Source organism: Mycetomoellerius zeteki, unplaced genomic scaffold, assembly GCF_001594055.1.
Source record: "Mycetomoellerius zeteki isolate Tzet28-1 unplaced genomic scaffold, Tzet1.0 scaffold707, whole genome shotgun sequence".
Lineage (NCBI taxonomy): Eukaryota > Metazoa > Arthropoda > Insecta > Hymenoptera > Formicidae > Mycetomoellerius > Mycetomoellerius zeteki.
The window spans coordinates 541,423-558,813 of NW_017257728.1; the positions used below are offsets into that span (position 1 = coordinate 541,423).

Genomic DNA, 17,391 nt, shown 5'->3' on the forward strand with positions numbered 1-17,391 from the left:
TATATAAGTTAATAAATTCCTTGATTCCCTGATTTTTCTTGATCGTTAACAATTCACTCAGTTTTTTTCTCCCTCTTTTAATTTTAATAACATAATAGCTAAGTATTCGGTCGTATGTGTATCTGACGAATTTCAAAATAAATTTTCATCAATATGAAAAGGAGACTTGAAAAGAGTTAACATTCTTTGTTTATTTTTACACAAGCATTTCCTTTTCGAGCGGGGAGGGGCGCGTTAAAAATTCATCTGTAATTTTTTTCGCCATTTTCTTTTGAATATTTTTTTGCAAAAACATCAAGTGTGATATCGGCATTAGTATAACCTAAGGTACATACATTACGAGGTTGCACGGTTGGACTTTTATAATTACTTAATATTTATGCATCAAAGTGTTTCTTTTATAATCATCTTGCATTTAAAATCAGCAACAAGAAGTTGTACACAGATAATTTAATCACAATTGTGCTCGATTGTTGTGGTTTAGGATTAATAACATCAATATGAATAATGAGAAGAAATTAACTTTTATTCAATAATGTATTAAAAAAATTATTTACAATATTGATGCTTTTAACTAATAAATTTATTCAATAATGCATTAAAAAAATTATTTACAATGTTGATGCTTTTAACTAAAAATTATTTACAATGTTGATGCTTTTAACTAATAAATTACTTAACATACTTTTCCATAAATTTGCGATGAAATTCACTTCGTAGAGAATCGTTAATGAAAACATCATGTTTCTTTTTCGGTTCGGAACGTGCACAATTTTTAAAGACGACATCATCGTCCCATCTTCTTCGTACTTTCATATCTACCCTTCCACTCTGCGAAGAATAATTCAACAAAGGATTTCCTGAAAGGATATTTTCCATGCGTATTCTCTCTTCTTCCTGGCGTTTCTCCATTTCCTGCAAAATGTAAGATAATATTTAGATACGAAAAATATATGAGGAGAACAAAAAGACAGTAAGTCAAACTTGAAAGTATTCTAATCTAAAAGAATCTTTTTAAAAAAAGAAAAAATATACGCCAAGTGCAAAAAAAGGTATCGAATATTACATTCTTCTTAATAAAAAACGGATACAAAATAAACGCAATTGACCTAGTATTTAATTACACAAAGCATCAAGGTTGGAAAGTAATGCGTTACTTATAACAACGTTACATTTCCGTTACTTTTTTTGGATAACGATTTGATAACGCTGTTGCTTTTTTTTATTAGTAACGAAAAAGTAACGACGTTACATTTTCTTTAGTAACGAATAACGAAATTGACTCCGTTACTCTTGTATCGTTACTTTTTTATAGGTCACGGCCGTCACAGACGGCAGGTCCATGTTGGACCTACTAACTATATCCTATACCAATAATACTAATTATAAGTGCGCTTATTGGACTACAGACGACTAGATCAAATGGCGGTCGAAATAGCCAATAGGAAGGTTGTCGACATTTCGGCTCAGATCAAAGGAATGCGCTACTTTGATATATAGAGCTTTAGCTTGATCACTATAACGTGGCATACTAACCTTCTTAGCTTGTTCTGCTGCTCGTTCTTTCTTAATCCTCTGAAGTTCGGCCAAAAGCGCAGCAGTATCTTCTTCATCACTATCAGAATCTGATTCTTCGTCATCAAGCGGATCATCTGCATCTAGGCTGGCGGCAGGAACTTGATCTAACTTTTGTCTCTTTGTACTGGATGCGGTTGATTCCCTGGAAGGTTCAATAGCACGACGGCTTGATCCTTTATCCTTGTCTATCCGCTCTCTTTCCTCCAATTCCTTTCTGAAGTCCCGATTTCGCAATTCCTCAACTGTTCCTTGACCATGTTCTCTGTAGAGAAATAACAAAATTAGTATTAAGAAAATTTCATCATGTATAATTTTTTTTCTACAATTCTTATATTTCTTAATGTATCTGATGCAGTATTTTATTATATCTCTTGTTAGATTATCATACACATACAACAAAATTTACTATTAAAAGTAACTAATTCTTGCAAAATTTATGTGATTATCAAATAGTCTTATAGCCTGATATAACTAAAGGATACAAACATTATCAACTATTTCGATCAATGATATAAATACCTTAACAATTGGCCTATAATACAATTAGGTTATAATCAATTAGCCTATAAATTCTCTCTATCACTCTCTCCGCTTTAAAAAGAGAAAGTGAGTTTTAAGTCTCGTTTAAAGTCAAATAATGTTGGTGCAATCAGGCCTTAAAGACAAAGTAACGTTGGTGCAACCGAGCCTGAAGACATCAGGTGTGTTCAGCAGAAGGCAACAGTTTTGCAACCGTTTTATGATTGGCTGCGTTCAGCAGACTCAACAGTTTTGCAACCGTTTTATGATTGTCTGCTGAGATAGGACCATTCTTCTAGATCTAAAAGTATGATCCAATTAGCGCGAAGGAAACTTACAACAGTTGCAAAACAACCGTTCTGCTGAACGCAGCCATTGGTAAATCGAATGCGCATTCTCATTACACCTCATTCTCTATACCATACTTGTTTTCAGGTTTCCACTCTACATATTTCTTTGATCCAAAAATTTTTCAATATACGATTGGTTCTTGCTTTTGGCTCCTTACAGATCTAAACGTATAAACCAATCATATTGAAGAATTTTACACAGTTGCAAAACAAACGTTCTGCTGAACGCAGCCACTGAGTCACAAACGTGTTGAGCAAAATGGCTGCAACGATTCGTGACATCTTAAGACTATACTTAAGACGGTCTTGAATATAAGAATCGACTATGAATACCGGCCTTTGTCAATGAATAAATCGAGAGCAAGAATACCGATTCTAGAGGTATGCTCGCGTCGTAAGCTCCATGCTCCTACCATAGCTTCTTCTCACTCTACCAAGCGCGTTGGAGTGAGCAGGAGCTATGGTAGGAGCATATTGGAGCATGTTGGAGCATGCGACGCCAACGAACCTTAGGTGTTTTATAATGTGCAAAAATTAACGCATAATCGTCACGAATCAAGAGAAATCGATGGCGATTTCCAAGATCGATCGAATTTGATTCGCTGCTTACCTGTACTTAAGTTTCGTGTGTGATGGCAAATCTCTACTACTGTATTGCTTTGATATCGCACTTAGGTCTTTCTCGCCTCGTCCTTGTCCTCCTCGGGCGGGTTCGAAGGTCGGTCTTGCCGCCGTTGTCATGTTTTTGTATAAAAATCACTTCAACGAATCTCAAAATAATCGCAAATAATCGGAACGATCGGAGTTCGGAGTACGGACTATTGGACGCGAATTGTGCGTTGATCCCAGAGTCACAGAGTATATGTAATGAGAAGTGCAAGCTCTGTGTTAAACGAAGGAAGCAAAATCCGATCGCCGCACCCCTAGTGGTTAGGCCTGATACTAGATAGCATGTAAGAGTGTTTCAAAATACGCGCCCGCGAAATACAAGACGTAATACTTTTATGATAAAAGAAACAACTTTTTCCGTTTGCAAAATTGCGTCTGATAAGTAGTTTTTGCAGGAGAGCAGGTTGAGTTAATGAGTAAACGCTCTAATCTATGTGGCGAGCTCCTCGTTCACTAGTGTCTAATTATAGAGGCCCATCACCACCCCGCGCCGAACAATTTCATCGGCTGTCTTCTTTTCTTTATAAACTTATCCTCGCAAAAAAAATGGACTACTATAAATTACAGCGGCCTTTTTTCGCGGATATTTATATATTTGTTTTTCTACATTTATATTTTTATTTCTAATTATTTGACTATGTTCAAGCAAGTTCAGTTAAGTACTCGAAGGTATCATTAAGTAACACTCAAAGGTAGACTTAGCACTTAACATTTATTCACGTTAAACACAGAAAATAAAGGGCTTTGACAAATAATGATAATTGCAATTACAAAAGATATTACAACTTGTCCGATTATATCCGCGAAACTGTCTTTTCATAATCTCCTTTTAATTCCGCAAGCAACGGTCGATTCTAGAATGTTCGCGAACAACGGACTCCGCAAGCAACAGGTAACAATTTTATTTCGCAACGAACGAGAGAACAATGCCCGTTGTTCTCGTGAGCGGTGTATAGGTCGTAAAAGTCGAGAGTATTTTCGAATATAATGTCGAATATTCTAAACCGGAAATACATATACATGTTTTGAATTAACAGCTCTTTTACAAATTGAATTATAGCTTTGTTGTAATTTGCAGGCACAACGTAATCTAGACTCGAACATTCAATTGGTTGCGTCGCTTTTTGCCGCTCCGAGGGATTCGCTGATTTTGTAAATATTAACATTGATAGTTGCCGAGATCCGCATGTATTGGTGCGCGCTATCTCTTTGTGACGTGTCTGCGGCGAGATATTACAGCTCTTGCGGAGACAATAATAACCTTAATGATCGCACTACCGACCGCGGTCATGCTTCAAACAGACTACTTTATTTCGCTAATCATTTCGCATTAAAATACAAATTTTAATACCGTCTTTGATAGTATTAAAAAACTACTGTTTTTAAATAAAAAAAATATATTTGCGCAATTTGCAAGCCGTTGAATAAAGTTGGAATTTTTCTAACTGTAAGCAAATTACAAATTAATTTAAAGTTGTAAAGAAAATTTAAATGAATAAAAACGAATCAACCTATCGATGCCTTCCACCACCCCCGCCGATTTTATTGGCGGGCCTTTTTGTTTTACAATTACTTTTTTTCTCTTTTTCAAATTCAAAAAAATTCGAAAATCCTTTTCCAGGATTAAAGTATACACATTAATACGTGTCTGTGAGGTGGAATTTATTCCGAGAACGACAAAAAATTTCGAAATTGAAGTTAATTTAAGTTATTATAAGAATTTATAAGCTTCTTTAGCTTCTTTAGCTGTTTTGGCTAAGTTTTCCCTAGATGTATAATATAAATAAAAAATATTATTTTTATGTATATATAATAATCATAGTTTTTTTATTTAAAAAATTATCGCACAAATGTAAAATTATAAAAATAAATAAAATAATACGTGAAATAATACCATTACGGTCTTAAGCTTCAAGGTTTGCCATTAAAGTGGGGTCAATTTTATTACAGCGTTCAGAACTCCGCACGCTAATACGAGGATATAAATGTAACTACAATAGTTCTTATATAATAGTTCTTATTTTGCAAAAAGGTAAGAGGACAACAAGCAGTGATATTTATGATTTACTAAGTTTACGTAACAAAATAGAGAACCACCAATAGGTATTATCTTAATAGCTGCATGTCAAACATATCTTTTCTCTGTATCAACAACATGATGATTTAGCACATTATACATATCTTTATATGTATGATTAATTAGAAAATATGCAGAATGTGCCAAATCATGTTGTAATTCATTACATAAGTGTTGTTAAGAATTAAATGTTTCTCAGTACACAGTAAGACGTTGGTAGATTCATATTCAGTTTTCGCAGTGAGGTGCTTCGATCGTACGAACATAATAAAATAGAAATAATATTATCTCTGAATCAATCGATTTTCTCACAAATGTTAAATTTCCAAGAATGTTATGAATAAGAAATTGCGAATAATTACAAATTATATTATCTGGTGCAATTGCAAATTATAGAAGCATAAAAAAATTTAAATTTAATTTTTTTATGAAACTTAAGATTGACGTTTTATAAAAGAGTTGTTTGTTATCATATTTCAGATTTACGATGGTACTTGTGGAATTAATTGGGGTCTTCATTTTTGCCTTGAGCAGCTTGTATATTTATTATAAATTTGTGATATTTAATTTCTGGCACAAGAGGGGTGTTTTTTATGTTAAACCCTCTGTACCCGTCGGAAATTTAACAGCTCTCGTAACTGGAAAGGTGCAAATAGGCCAGTATCTTTATCTAATATTAACATATATAAAAATAAGAGGAATTTTTCCAATTGTATAAATAATTATTTACACAATTGGGAAAGTTTCATTTATTTTTACAAGTTATTCATAAATTATTTTATTCTTAGCAAACGAAAATAAAATGAAATGGGTTGAAACGGAATTAAATTTTCAAAAGTACGCATTCGCGAACGTTAAAATAAATTCTTTTCAGTCCTAATGTATTTTTATTCGTTTATAGGAATTGCATGAAGCACATTTCTATATCTTTCAATCTAAAAAAAAGTACAGTTCTTTAAATGTATTGGGAATACTGCTCAAATCAAAAGAATTTGAATAGAGAAAATGAAGTTTTTCAATTCTCGTTTGTTAAGTTTTTCTTTTTAAGTTTTTATATTATTTAAATTATACTTTATATTGTATATTATTTACTAAGGCCCGGTTGCATCAATGTTACTTTGATTTTAAGCAAGGTTTAAAACTCTCTCTGTCTCTGTCTCTCTTTCGCTTTAAAACATGAAACAGAGAGAGTTTTAAGTCCTGCTTAAAGTTAAAGTAACATTAGTGTAACCGGGCCTAAGTTTATAGAAATTGAGTACGATGCGTTCGGATATTTTATTTTTTATATTTTATTATTATATTTTATATTAAGTGAACTATGAGTAGTAATGATAATACTAATAATAATTGATGATAACTACAAATCTTTTCATAGTTGCTATGAAACTTTTGATAATTATTATACTATCTTACACTTAATAATAACTATAAAACGCTCGGGAAAAAATGTTTTATATAAAATTATGTAAAATTATATATAATTTTATATAATGTTATATAATTAATAATAAAAAAAGGAAGAAAAAGGCCAATAGAGATACAACGCGGTTAAGGGGATTTTATAAAATCGAAAGAACGTTAAAAAATTGTTTAACTCTTTTTCGATTTTAGTACAAAGTCCACTGCACCACCTCCCAATTTTGCGTCTACTTTAATCCTATAAAAGGATTTTTTATTCCGTTCAGTCAATTCGAAAATTTTTATACAACTGTAATGTGATAATTTGGTCACTCCAGCATCCCCTTAATGGTGCGTAAAATTTTATTGTTTATTCCTAAAGTGCAGTTTCGACCAACAATTTCGATCCTTTTCAATGCAAGTTACATAAATAAAAATCTATATTTCTAATAAATAATATATTATCGAAATCTCTCTAAATATTCTAAAGATAAGATAGTAGTCACATATTATTAGCGCATAATAGCTTGTGAAACGGCTATTCAAATATTTTTTTTAAAGAAAAGGACCGAAATCGTTGGACGAAACATCTGCACTTTAGTTCGGAATAAACAATAAAACTTTACTCACTGTTAACCGCGTTGGCTCTCTATTGATTTTTTTCGTCCTTTTTTATTAGATTTATATTCAGATTCGTATTTATATTTTTATTTATATATTATGTAATTATTTATAAAATATTTTTTCCCGGATAACTATAATATAATCTTACTTTTATTTACACTTCTTTCGAAGTAGTTCTTTTAAGCAGTATACACATATTTGTCAACATTTAATTGTAAAACATTGATAACGTATCTTTGAAAGTGACTTTATTATACTTCTTTTTTTTTCAATTCCATATGTCGCGTCGTCGCGTTTGTAATGGCTGCGTTCGGTAGAGCAAGCAGCTTTGCAACTATTGTTTTCAATACGATTCTTCAATATTTGATTGATCCTTAATTGCTTTTGGTTCCTTATGGATCTAAATGTATAAACCAATTTTATTTTTGTATTAATATTATTTGTATTAATTGTATTACAAAAGAATTTGATATTTGTAAAGCTGCTTTCTCTGCTGAACGCAGTTAATGATTTCTTTAAAAAAATCATTATATTTTCGTGTCAAAATTTTCATTTTAATTAAGCGCAAGATCTTAAAACAATAAAATTACGATTATTCTGTAGATAAATAATGTCTTCTTTATTTTGAACGTTTCAACTTACTTTGGAGTTCTCCTCAGTAATATACATGAATATATACATATTGAAAAGCTCACATATCCAACAAGATTATGTTACTCACAAATTGTCAGAGACGGAGTGATGTTAAATCTGGCGATGCAAGAAGAGTAATTAGAATGGAAGAATACGAAACATTAAAAAGTCGAGTGACTCACCTTAGTAGATAGACAGCGTGTTAAGAAACTGACGCATAATTATTCCTAGAATATTATTACATTTGTATAAAGTGTAAGAACAAGAAATCAAACATAATGATCGACAGTGTCCGTATTATGTCCGTACGTTAATTAAGACATGTCGCATAAATTAAAATAATATTAAAATAAACGAGAGATTGTATAGTAAATATATTCTTGTTAAGAATACCTTAGAATATAATACATAAGAACGCGAAAATAATCGTAAATTTATTTTTATTATTAAAATTAATCGGATTCAAATTTATTTAGCATTATAGATGTAATTAATGCAGTCCCTCAGTATTAGATCGCTTATTTAGAACGCATTTCTTTGCATATGTATATGCATAACCGAGGGAGTAACCACTTAATGCAATCGTGAGACAGAATCCTCGAAATCATTATAAAATTCATATGAAATCTCTATGTATAATCCGATAATTACATATGCAATCACGAGAAATCATTGTATAATATTAAATAAAATCGTTATATATTTCGATAATATTTCAGCTAGTGATTATTCCCTCGTGCGTAACGTACGGACGTAATACAGACACTGTCGACCTTTATGTCTGATTTCTTGTTCTTACTTTTTATACAAATGTATAAAATAATTCTGCGAATAATTATATGTATTAAAACTTCTTGACACGCTCTCTACCTACTAAGGTGAGTCACTTGATTTTTTAGTGTTTCATATTTTTCCATTCTAGTTTTCTTGGATCTCCAAATTTAACATCTCTTTATCTCTGACAATTTGTAACACAATCTTTTTGGATATGTGCATGAGCATATACATACATTTCGATGTATATCTATATTGCCAAGGTGAGTTGAAACGTGAAAATAGACATTTATCTACAGAGTAACCGTAATTATTCTTTAAGATCTTGTGCCTGATTGAACGTTTGGCATATTATATAATATATTTATATAACCACCAAGCACGAAAGAGTTAAGCTGTACCGAGTATAATATAATTGCCGAGTATAATATAATGACTGTGTAGCACACATATATTTGTCATATTTTCTAAATCGCCTGATCTTTTGCCTGCTTTCACGCTTAGAAGAAGTCTAGTGGAGCGGCGATGATTCGCAAGCACACAAAAGAAGTCACTAAAAATGCGATGAAAGCCTATCACAAAAATTCTATCGATAAATGATTTTCAGGAATGACTCCAAACGCTTTATAAATGTTGGCAAATGTGTGTAGCTGTCCAAAAGAACTACTTTGAAAGAAATGTTGTGAAATAAAGATAGAATTTATAGTTATTTCGGCGTTAAAAATCAATTCCGGGAATATTTGAATCCACAAGTATAATATGCATGAAGAATTCATTAATTTATATTTTATAAAATTGTAATTGCTACAACTTACAATTATGATATTGTATTTATCGTTCTTTAAATAATTATTATACATTCTGTTTCTATTTTAATAAATTTAATAATTTATGTTATTAATTATTTCTACTTAAAATACGAAATTAGTTAAAAAGTAGTTTTGTTTTCAACAGGCGAATTATTCCAGAATGCTTACCTGAAATATAAGGATCATCGCGCTTTTGGAATGTATACGTTATTTAAACCAAATTTGGTAATCGCCGATCCCGATCTTATTCGAACGGTATTGACAAAGGAATTCGGGAGTTTCCATGACCGTGGAATGTACTTCAATGAAAAAGTTGACCCATTGTCCGGCAATTTGTTTTTTATGCCCGGAAAACAATGGCGAAATTTACGTGTCAAATTGACACCAACTTTTACTTCAGGAAAGATAAAACAAATGTTTCCGATTATGAAAGAATATAGCGAAAAATTTGCAAAGTATCTGAAGAGCGAAGCACAAATGAGGAATTCCATTGAGATAAAAGACATTTTTGCAAGGTAAATTAATTTTAAAGAAATTGTTATTTAAATAAAATTTTTCTAACGACAAAAAATAGAAACTCCTTTATTTGAATGTAAAAGTTGTTAGCCTAAAGAAAATAAAATTGGAAATATGATAAGTAGATAAACAACATATCCAAATTAAGAAAAAGTATTTTATCCTTTTGACGTATACAGAATGTAATGCTCTATTTAATCCACTTATAATATAATGCAAAAACGACTAGATTAAAAAAAACCGTTTGTGTGTGTGTGTGTGGGATAAAAGTTATATATATTACAAAAAAATCATGAAAGATTCAAAAACTTTTTCAGTTCTTTTCATTACAAAAATTGCACAAAATTTTCTTAAACTTATCTAAATAATGTTTACACAGCATATATTTTTTTCATTAAAATCGGTTCTTTCATTAAAATCCAGTTTTTTTCGAGAAACCTCACTTTTGTATTTCACTTTTCCCCTTCATAATACAATTTCAAAGCTAATATTTGGAGAAGTTTCATCAAAGGTGCGAACTAATGACACCAATTTGAGTTCGATTAGAGCGGGGACAAATTTATGGGGTTAGTTTCCATCTTCTATGCCTTTTTCAGTAAGTTATGATATTGAATTCATGACCATTAATATGCTACACCTTTGCTCATATTTTTATAGATGATTCACTATTCTTGTGTGGACCTATTCAACGTTGAAGTTTTTAATATTTGCAGATTTTAATGGACTCCACACTTTTTTCCTATAGACTTAACAAGATTTTTGCTTCTGACCGATGAATTTTTTATCTTCGTTTGAATAGTCGACGTATATTATTCAATTTTTTACTTATTTTCTATGCTACAAGTTGCTAATATTTGACATGGTCTCTTTACTTACAATTATTGGTTTAATTATTGTCCCATTCTCACTTGTTATATAGAATATTGATTTCGGATTAAAAGATTCATTTTGTTATGTGTCAGAATCAATGAAGACCAAGTAAAAGTCGAAAATATTATTCTTTGATGTCAGTAAATTCAATTATTTAATGAAAAACTTTTTTCATTAAATAAACCGCAGCTGCAGAAGTCAGAAAAAATAGAAGGGTAACTTTCTCGCAACTACTCTATTACATGCCTTTATGTTATATTAATATTGAGTTATAATTTCAGCTTCTTACTGTTAATATTAATGAAATTATTGTGAGTTGAATCGATTTGTCACTGTAATAAGTAGCGCCATCATAAATTATAATCTACATAAAATGATTACTGTAGAACGTGTAAAAGACCTAGTGGTTATTTCGTGATACATACGTGTAGAGGAATAAGTAAAGCACGTTGTATAGCAAAATACAAGTGCTTTGCTTTCGTATTCTTTGTTTAGTTTATTGTCTTGTATATCCCACCTGTTTGGGATATACGGCATTTTTAGCGGACGGGATTTATGCCCAATGCATACAAAGTGCGCAGATTGAAATCAGTGCACTAAATGCAATAAACGCATTACATGAAATATGTACCTCTTGTCATAACACTTCTAATATACGTAAGAAGATTGTAATTATTATTTATTACTTCATATACATATTATTTATTTTTATTCCTTAATAAAACTTTATAAACGCATTTTATAAGTTATTGTGTCATTTTACGTCTTATTTCTATACATTATTTTTGTAAATTTTTCATGAGCCGTACATACCCCCCCCTTCCTCTATGAGTAGCCATATATCCCATCCCTATGGGGTATATGTATAGCAAAAATGCAAGGGTTTCAAAAAGTTTATTTTTTAGTATGAAAAATTAATATTTTGGATTCCTAATATTTTTTTCATAGTAGTAAGTATAAAGTTTTTACTGGTATAGTTTATTTGCCTTAAATATGGTAAATAGTACTTGATAAATTAAATCTCCCTTAGAAGCGGTTATATACCGGGTTTACCCTACATCTAGTGTTGCTCCTTTCTATTTAAATATTTCTTTCTTAGAACTCTGTTTGAATATTTCCACTCTCTCATAACTATTATTTCTAAATCTTTGTTTGAATACTATTTGTTTTTGCAAAAACACAACTATGCGTCAAAATGTTAAAATCAATGTTTCTTTATTCATAAAAGTTTATTCTTATTTGTTTTCAACTTGGTATAAAATTGGTATTTCGTAATTTCGATAAAATTTTATAAAATTAATTAAAAACTGTTTATCAATTCTATCAATAGATATACAACGGACGTGATCATGTCAACAGCTTTTGGTATCGAATCTAATTGCATTGAGGATCCCAATAACAAATACCGAAACTATCAAAAAAAAATTTTAGAGATAAATCCAATTTGGGTTGCCTTATCTGCGTTTGTGCCGAAAATTATGGATTTCTTTTCCATCCCCTTGACGGATCGACACGTCATCAGCTTCTATACGAACTTGTTTCGAGACACTGTAGAATATAGACAAACTCATAATATCGTTAGATATGACTTCGTGAATCTGCTCATGCAACTAATGAAGAGGGATTATGTTGATCCTGATGATGACGAAAAGATAATTACCAATGTATCATGTAATATATACATAATTTATGTTTATTCTTATATTAATAAGCTTCTTCACAATGTGTTATAAAAGTATATTATTTCTCTTTGCAATTTTGTAAATTAAATAATTAATTTCTTTTTCTTAAAATGTGCTTTTGTTTAAAATTATATCATAACTAAATATATCATTTTTTTACTTGTAGCAACTGTGAATAAACTTACCATGACAGAAGCGACTGCGCAAAGTTATGTCTTCTTCGTAGCTGGCTTCGAAACCTCCGCAACAACGGCGACGTATGCTCTGTATGAATTGGCTCAACATCAAGCTATTCAAGACAAAGTTCGCAAGGAAATCGATGAAATATTGAAAAAGCATGGTGAACTGACTTACGACGCTGTGAGCGAAATGACATATCTTCATAAAGTAATATATGGCAAGTATATATGGCAACATATATTATCGCATTGTGTTAATAGTCCCAACCAGAAATGACAACGGAATTGGCAATGGAATTCGATTCAACGTCGAAATCATCAAATTGATGTCGAATCGACGTTGATTCCATTATCATTTCTGGCGGGATAGTATACTGAAAAAAAATGATGTTATTCCAACGGCATTATTTTAATTGAAAATAATCTTGTTGATTTAACAACAATATTAATGAAATAAACAAAATTTTACTAAAACAAGAGCATAAATATCTGTTTCATTGATACTGCGGGTTATCGCTATGTTTGTATTATTGTTAACGTCAACGTTTCGTGCATTAGCACTGGATAAAAACACGGCGATAACCCGCAAACCTTCTAGAATGTTCGTTTCATTAATGGTATTATTGAACTAACAACATTGTTTTCAGTTAAGATAATGCTGTTATTGATACATCTTTTTTTCTTCAGTGTACAGTAATGAGGGAATGTTTAATATTACATCAGTCTCTATATGTCTGAAATCTAGTAAAAAAATAACTCAGATCTAAAGAGTTCTTCTGTTACTCCCATTAGTTAGTATGGATTACAAAATTTTTCGTATGTTGAGTTTGAACTCGCGATTTGTCGATTACGAGTTCGTCACTCTTGAGGAAAGTGGGGAAAGTGGAGGAAATTGTGCGCAGCGGGAATTTCGAGGGGAATTCGTGATTTGGTATTTTTCCAATGGATGACATCACTGTGATGAAATTTTTACATAACAGGTCGTTCTCTTAAGATATAACTACAAAAGTACGACGTAAATACATTGCTACCCAGAGAAATACAAAAAAGTGAAATCACATCTTTAATTGTTATTTTAGCATTCAGAAAATAAGGTGGTAAGTCCGTATTTTTAATTTGTTTGTTTAAAGTTTCATACGTTATTAAAGTATGTTATTATGTGTGTCTTTTGAGCTGTATTAAGTTTGATTAAGAAATGTTGAAGTAATCGTATTTCATATCGAGTCAAGTCGCGGCGGACAATTGCGCGCAAGCATTTGAAATACGCACAATTACCCATCTTTCATATATTATATGACTAGCACTAATTGTTTCGTTTTTTCTTTGCATTATTATTTTATTTTGCCATTTTATTTTGCCAAAATCTATGTGCATTATTATTATATTAGTTTTGTATTTTTGCTTAATATATATAATATATATTTAAAATATATTTAATATATCTTTATATTGCAATATAATATATATTTTCTCATTTCTTTGTCAATCCGACGCGCGAGAAATTTTTTCGCTTTTCCGTTTTTTCCTTTTTGCTAAATACAATCTTATTAAATGAAAATCTGTTCAATATGTAATGGTAGAAGAATATTTATAGTTTCTATTTTCATACTTATATCGCTTTGAACTTGGAAAACCATTCCAGGACAATAAATTTCCCTTAGGTGCGCACAATTCACCCACTTTCCCCTAGATGGAACATCCCCGTTGCTTATTGTGTTAATTCCAATTATTTTGAAACACAATTTTCAATTTTTGCGTAATAAAATTTTTCAATACAGGAGAAAAAATTTATTATACGAAAATATCTCGTTATTTATATATTAATACTATGAATGTACGTTCATACAAATTATTCATATTTTGAAAAAGATGTATCTTCATACTTTTCTTTTACATACTGCAGAGACTATGAGAAAATATCCACCTCTTCCTATCTTGAATCGCGTTTGTACCAAAGAAGTGGACTTACCGACAACGAACATTCGTGTGCCAGAAGGAACATTAATAACTATACCGATACTTGGCTTACATCGAGATCCATCGATATATCCGAATCCAGAAAAATTTGACCCTGAACGATTCAACGTAGACAAAATAGAAGAAAGGCATTCTTACACTTATTTACCATTCGGAGAAGGCCCACGAAACTGTATCGGTGTGTATTAATCCATTAATACTGCATCTAATTTATATTGAATCATTGTTAAAACCATATTGTTATTTTTGAAGTTGTGTGTGCTTAAATAGAAAAAATGATGTTTTACTAATAATTAGACTGCTACTATATATATAAGTAGATATAGAGACATTCTGTGAACTCTAAGGACGTTCCGTTATAAATAATATATGTCTTCTCTTTACATCTTTCTTCTTCTCTCTCTCTCTCTCTCTCTTTCTCTCGCGAAAATATTTATAAAAGTATTTAATTAAGTTATTTTTTTTTTAATTCTGCATAATTTCTGCTGTTGTTATGTATTAAAAAAATCAATAAATATATCCTTAGGTTGTATTTGAGGAAAGCTTTGTAAAACCATTATTGAAATGGCTATACGAAAAATACAAAAATATTTCGCAAGTGTCATAAGTATTATTAATTTTTAGGTTCAAGATTTGGTTATATACAAACAAAGGTTGGACTCGTGAGTCTTCTGTCGAGATATATATTTAAACTTCACTCCCAGACTCCGGTCCCACTTACCTTCAGCGAAAAAGGTTTTATTCTCACAGCGAAAAGTGGTGTGCATCTTATTATTGAGCCACGAAAATAATTGCGATCTTATAAGATAGATATCAAGAATAAAAAAAGAACGAATCTATTTTATGTATCAATTTTTTGTTCTTATTGTATCGTTTTTATTCAAAGTTATAAGGTGGCTTTAATAAGTAAACAAATTTTAAATGTTATATATATCTTATTGTATCTTTTTTTATATTGTTATAAATAATTATATTTTATTATTAAATATGATAATATATATTAATATAAACTACTTAGCGCACCTGTGAAATATTCAAACAAATATGTATTGTATGTAGCCAGCATAATTATTTGGATGTTTGCCGGGATATGGGATGAATTAATCAATAAACATTTAAATAAATTTTTATTATAACTAACACTGGCTTGGATTATTTTTATAGAACTTCAATACTTTTATTGTTGAATATCAGACGACCGTTATCATGGATGGATACCATGTGATGCGAATTAAGTGAATATAGCCGTTCCTGCATCCTTCCTCTAGAGTTTTATCCTCACTGTCTTGTGTAGCAACCTTGTCGCAACAACACGTTAGCATTCTCGTAATTACAATCAAGTTGCTGCGATTGAATTTTCTGTACTGGGCATCTATCATGGAACAAGTCGGAATGGACTCCGATTGGAATTCTATTGTGTTTTCTGAGGAAAACGGAATAATTCCGATCCGATTTGTTTCATGATGGATGCCCAGTACGGACAATTCGATAAAAGGAACGGGAACGCTAGTTTAATCGAAAAACCTCGAATTCTCTTTTTTCGGCAAATACGACTTTCTGCCTATTTCGAATCTGTTTTTCGTTGGCATTTATCTAATTTTAACGGGAAAGTGGGTTTGCTCGAAAAATCTTAATTTTCCTGAAAAATCGAGATATTCTTAAAGATCAGTCCAAAACAAATTCTGACGCTTTTGATTTTAATGCGATTGCAAGTGTATTTTAATATTCGTATTAATATTACAGAATTGTAAGGTAATTATGATAATTAAAGGACTCGTATATATTTATACATCTTTCATATACATTATACTTATACTTTCAAACTTTATTTTATATATTCATTTAAAATAGATTGCCATAAATTTTACATAAATTTTCGCGGTATAATATTAAAAAAATCTCGCCAATATTAATTAAAAACACAGCGTTAGATATAACAATTAAACTTTTTTCTAGGACTTTTGCGTTCGTGCACGTCCAATTATAAAAAAAAAAACATTTAAACCATTACTTTTGAAATGTATTAAAAAATTTCTATGTATTATTGTGTATATTAGTAATATTTATTCTTAAAGCTGTTACTAATCTATAATATTTGCATCGATTTTTCGCTATTTATATAATTAATGAATTTACACATACATACTTTTTTTCCCCTCTTCCCCTCACACCGCGCGTACCCTCACGCGCGCCCCTCCTTCTCTCTCACAATTTATAAATATTTATGGGCGGCATTCATAAACCATTCTTATTCTTAAATAACATCTTGAGATGCTAATACATTCAACTGATTAATTGATGTTGGAGTGACCAAATTGTTGGGACATTGCAAGTCGATATAAATTTTTGAATTTACTGAACGAAATAAAAAATCCTTTTACAGGATTAAAATAGATGCAAAATTGGGAGGTGCTGCAATGGACTTTATACTAATTGTAAAATCGAAAAAAAAAAAAGTTAAAAAGTTAGGCTCGGTAAACAAAGCAGTAATTGTGTCTAGCAGTAGGGTTCGATCTTACAAGAGATGGCGTTATAATAAATAAGGACAGATATATGCGTTGAGTGAGACAAAACGATAATGTAAGAAATAAGCTAAAGATGTCACTATTATTACTTTTTTTATTTACAATTTAAAAAATCTGTACTATCGATATCGATCAAGTTCGGCGGTCACTCCAGCATTCCCTTAAGCCTTATCAGACCCTCTAAAATATAAACAATTTTCATTTAATTCTC

General features: G+C 30.8%; 2 protein-coding genes across 3 annotated transcripts; one reads left to right on the forward strand and one right to left on the reverse strand.

Moving 5' to 3' along the window:
- Window positions 1-628: 628 nt before the first annotated feature.
- On the reverse strand, window positions 629-3,292 carry c12.1 (spliceosome-associated protein CWC15). Its single transcript, XM_018458242.1, has 3 exons — window positions 3,058-3,292; window positions 1,537-1,840; window positions 629-915 (listed from the first exon to the last, which is right to left on the reverse strand). Exons 1-3 carry the CDS (start codon window positions 3,186-3,188, stop codon window positions 673-675), a joined length of 678 nt encoding a protein of 225 aa, XP_018313744.1. The 5' UTR covers window positions 3,189-3,292; the 3' UTR covers window positions 629-672.
- Window positions 3,293-5,410: 2,118 nt separating this feature from the next.
- Window positions 5,411-15,446, forward strand: LOC108729227 (probable cytochrome P450 6a14). 2 transcript variants are annotated; one of them, XM_018458239.1, is made up of 7 exons: window positions 5,411-5,449; window positions 5,674-5,849; window positions 9,577-9,946; window positions 12,148-12,488; window positions 12,666-12,896; window positions 14,582-14,833; window positions 15,280-15,446. In XM_018458239.1, exons 2-7 carry the CDS (start codon window positions 5,681-5,683, stop codon window positions 15,444-15,446), a joined length of 1,530 nt encoding a protein of 509 aa, XP_018313741.1. In that variant the 5' UTR covers window positions 5,411-5,449; window positions 5,674-5,680. The 2 variants fall into 2 exon arrangements, with proteins under 2 accessions (XP_018313741.1, XP_018313742.1); XM_018458240.1 differs by having other exon boundaries at window positions 5,416-5,438.
- The last annotated feature ends 1,945 nt before the right edge of the window (window positions 15,447-17,391 follow it).

What these genes read in the sequence shown, in the direction of transcription:
- c12.1 (XM_018458242.1), bottom strand. Translation starts at nt 3,188, where the DNA reads ATGACAACGGCGGCAAGACCGACCTTCGAACCCGCCCGAGGAGGACAA. An exon ending in CACACGAAACTTAAGTACAG is followed by an intron (nt 1,841 to 3,057) that starts GTAAGCAGCGAA and finishes ATTTCTCTACAG; the next exon opens with AGAACATGGTCAAGGAACAG. An exon ending in CAGCAGAACAAGCTAAGAAG is followed by an intron (nt 916 to 1,536) that starts GTTAGTATGCCA and finishes TACATTTTGCAG; the next exon opens with GAAATGGAGAAACGCCAGGA.
- LOC108729227 (XM_018458239.1), top strand. Translation starts at nt 5,681, where the DNA reads ATGGTACTTGTGGAATTAATTGGGGTCTTCATTTTTGCCTTGAGCAGC. An exon ending in GATAATTACCAATGTATCAT is followed by an intron (nt 12,489 to 12,665) that starts GTAATATATACA and finishes TTTTACTTGTAG; the next exon opens with CAACTGTGAATAAACTTACC. An exon ending in AGGCCCACGAAACTGTATCG is followed by an intron (nt 14,834 to 15,279) that starts GTGTGTATTAAT and finishes ATTAATTTTTAG; the next exon opens with GTTCAAGATTTGGTTATATA.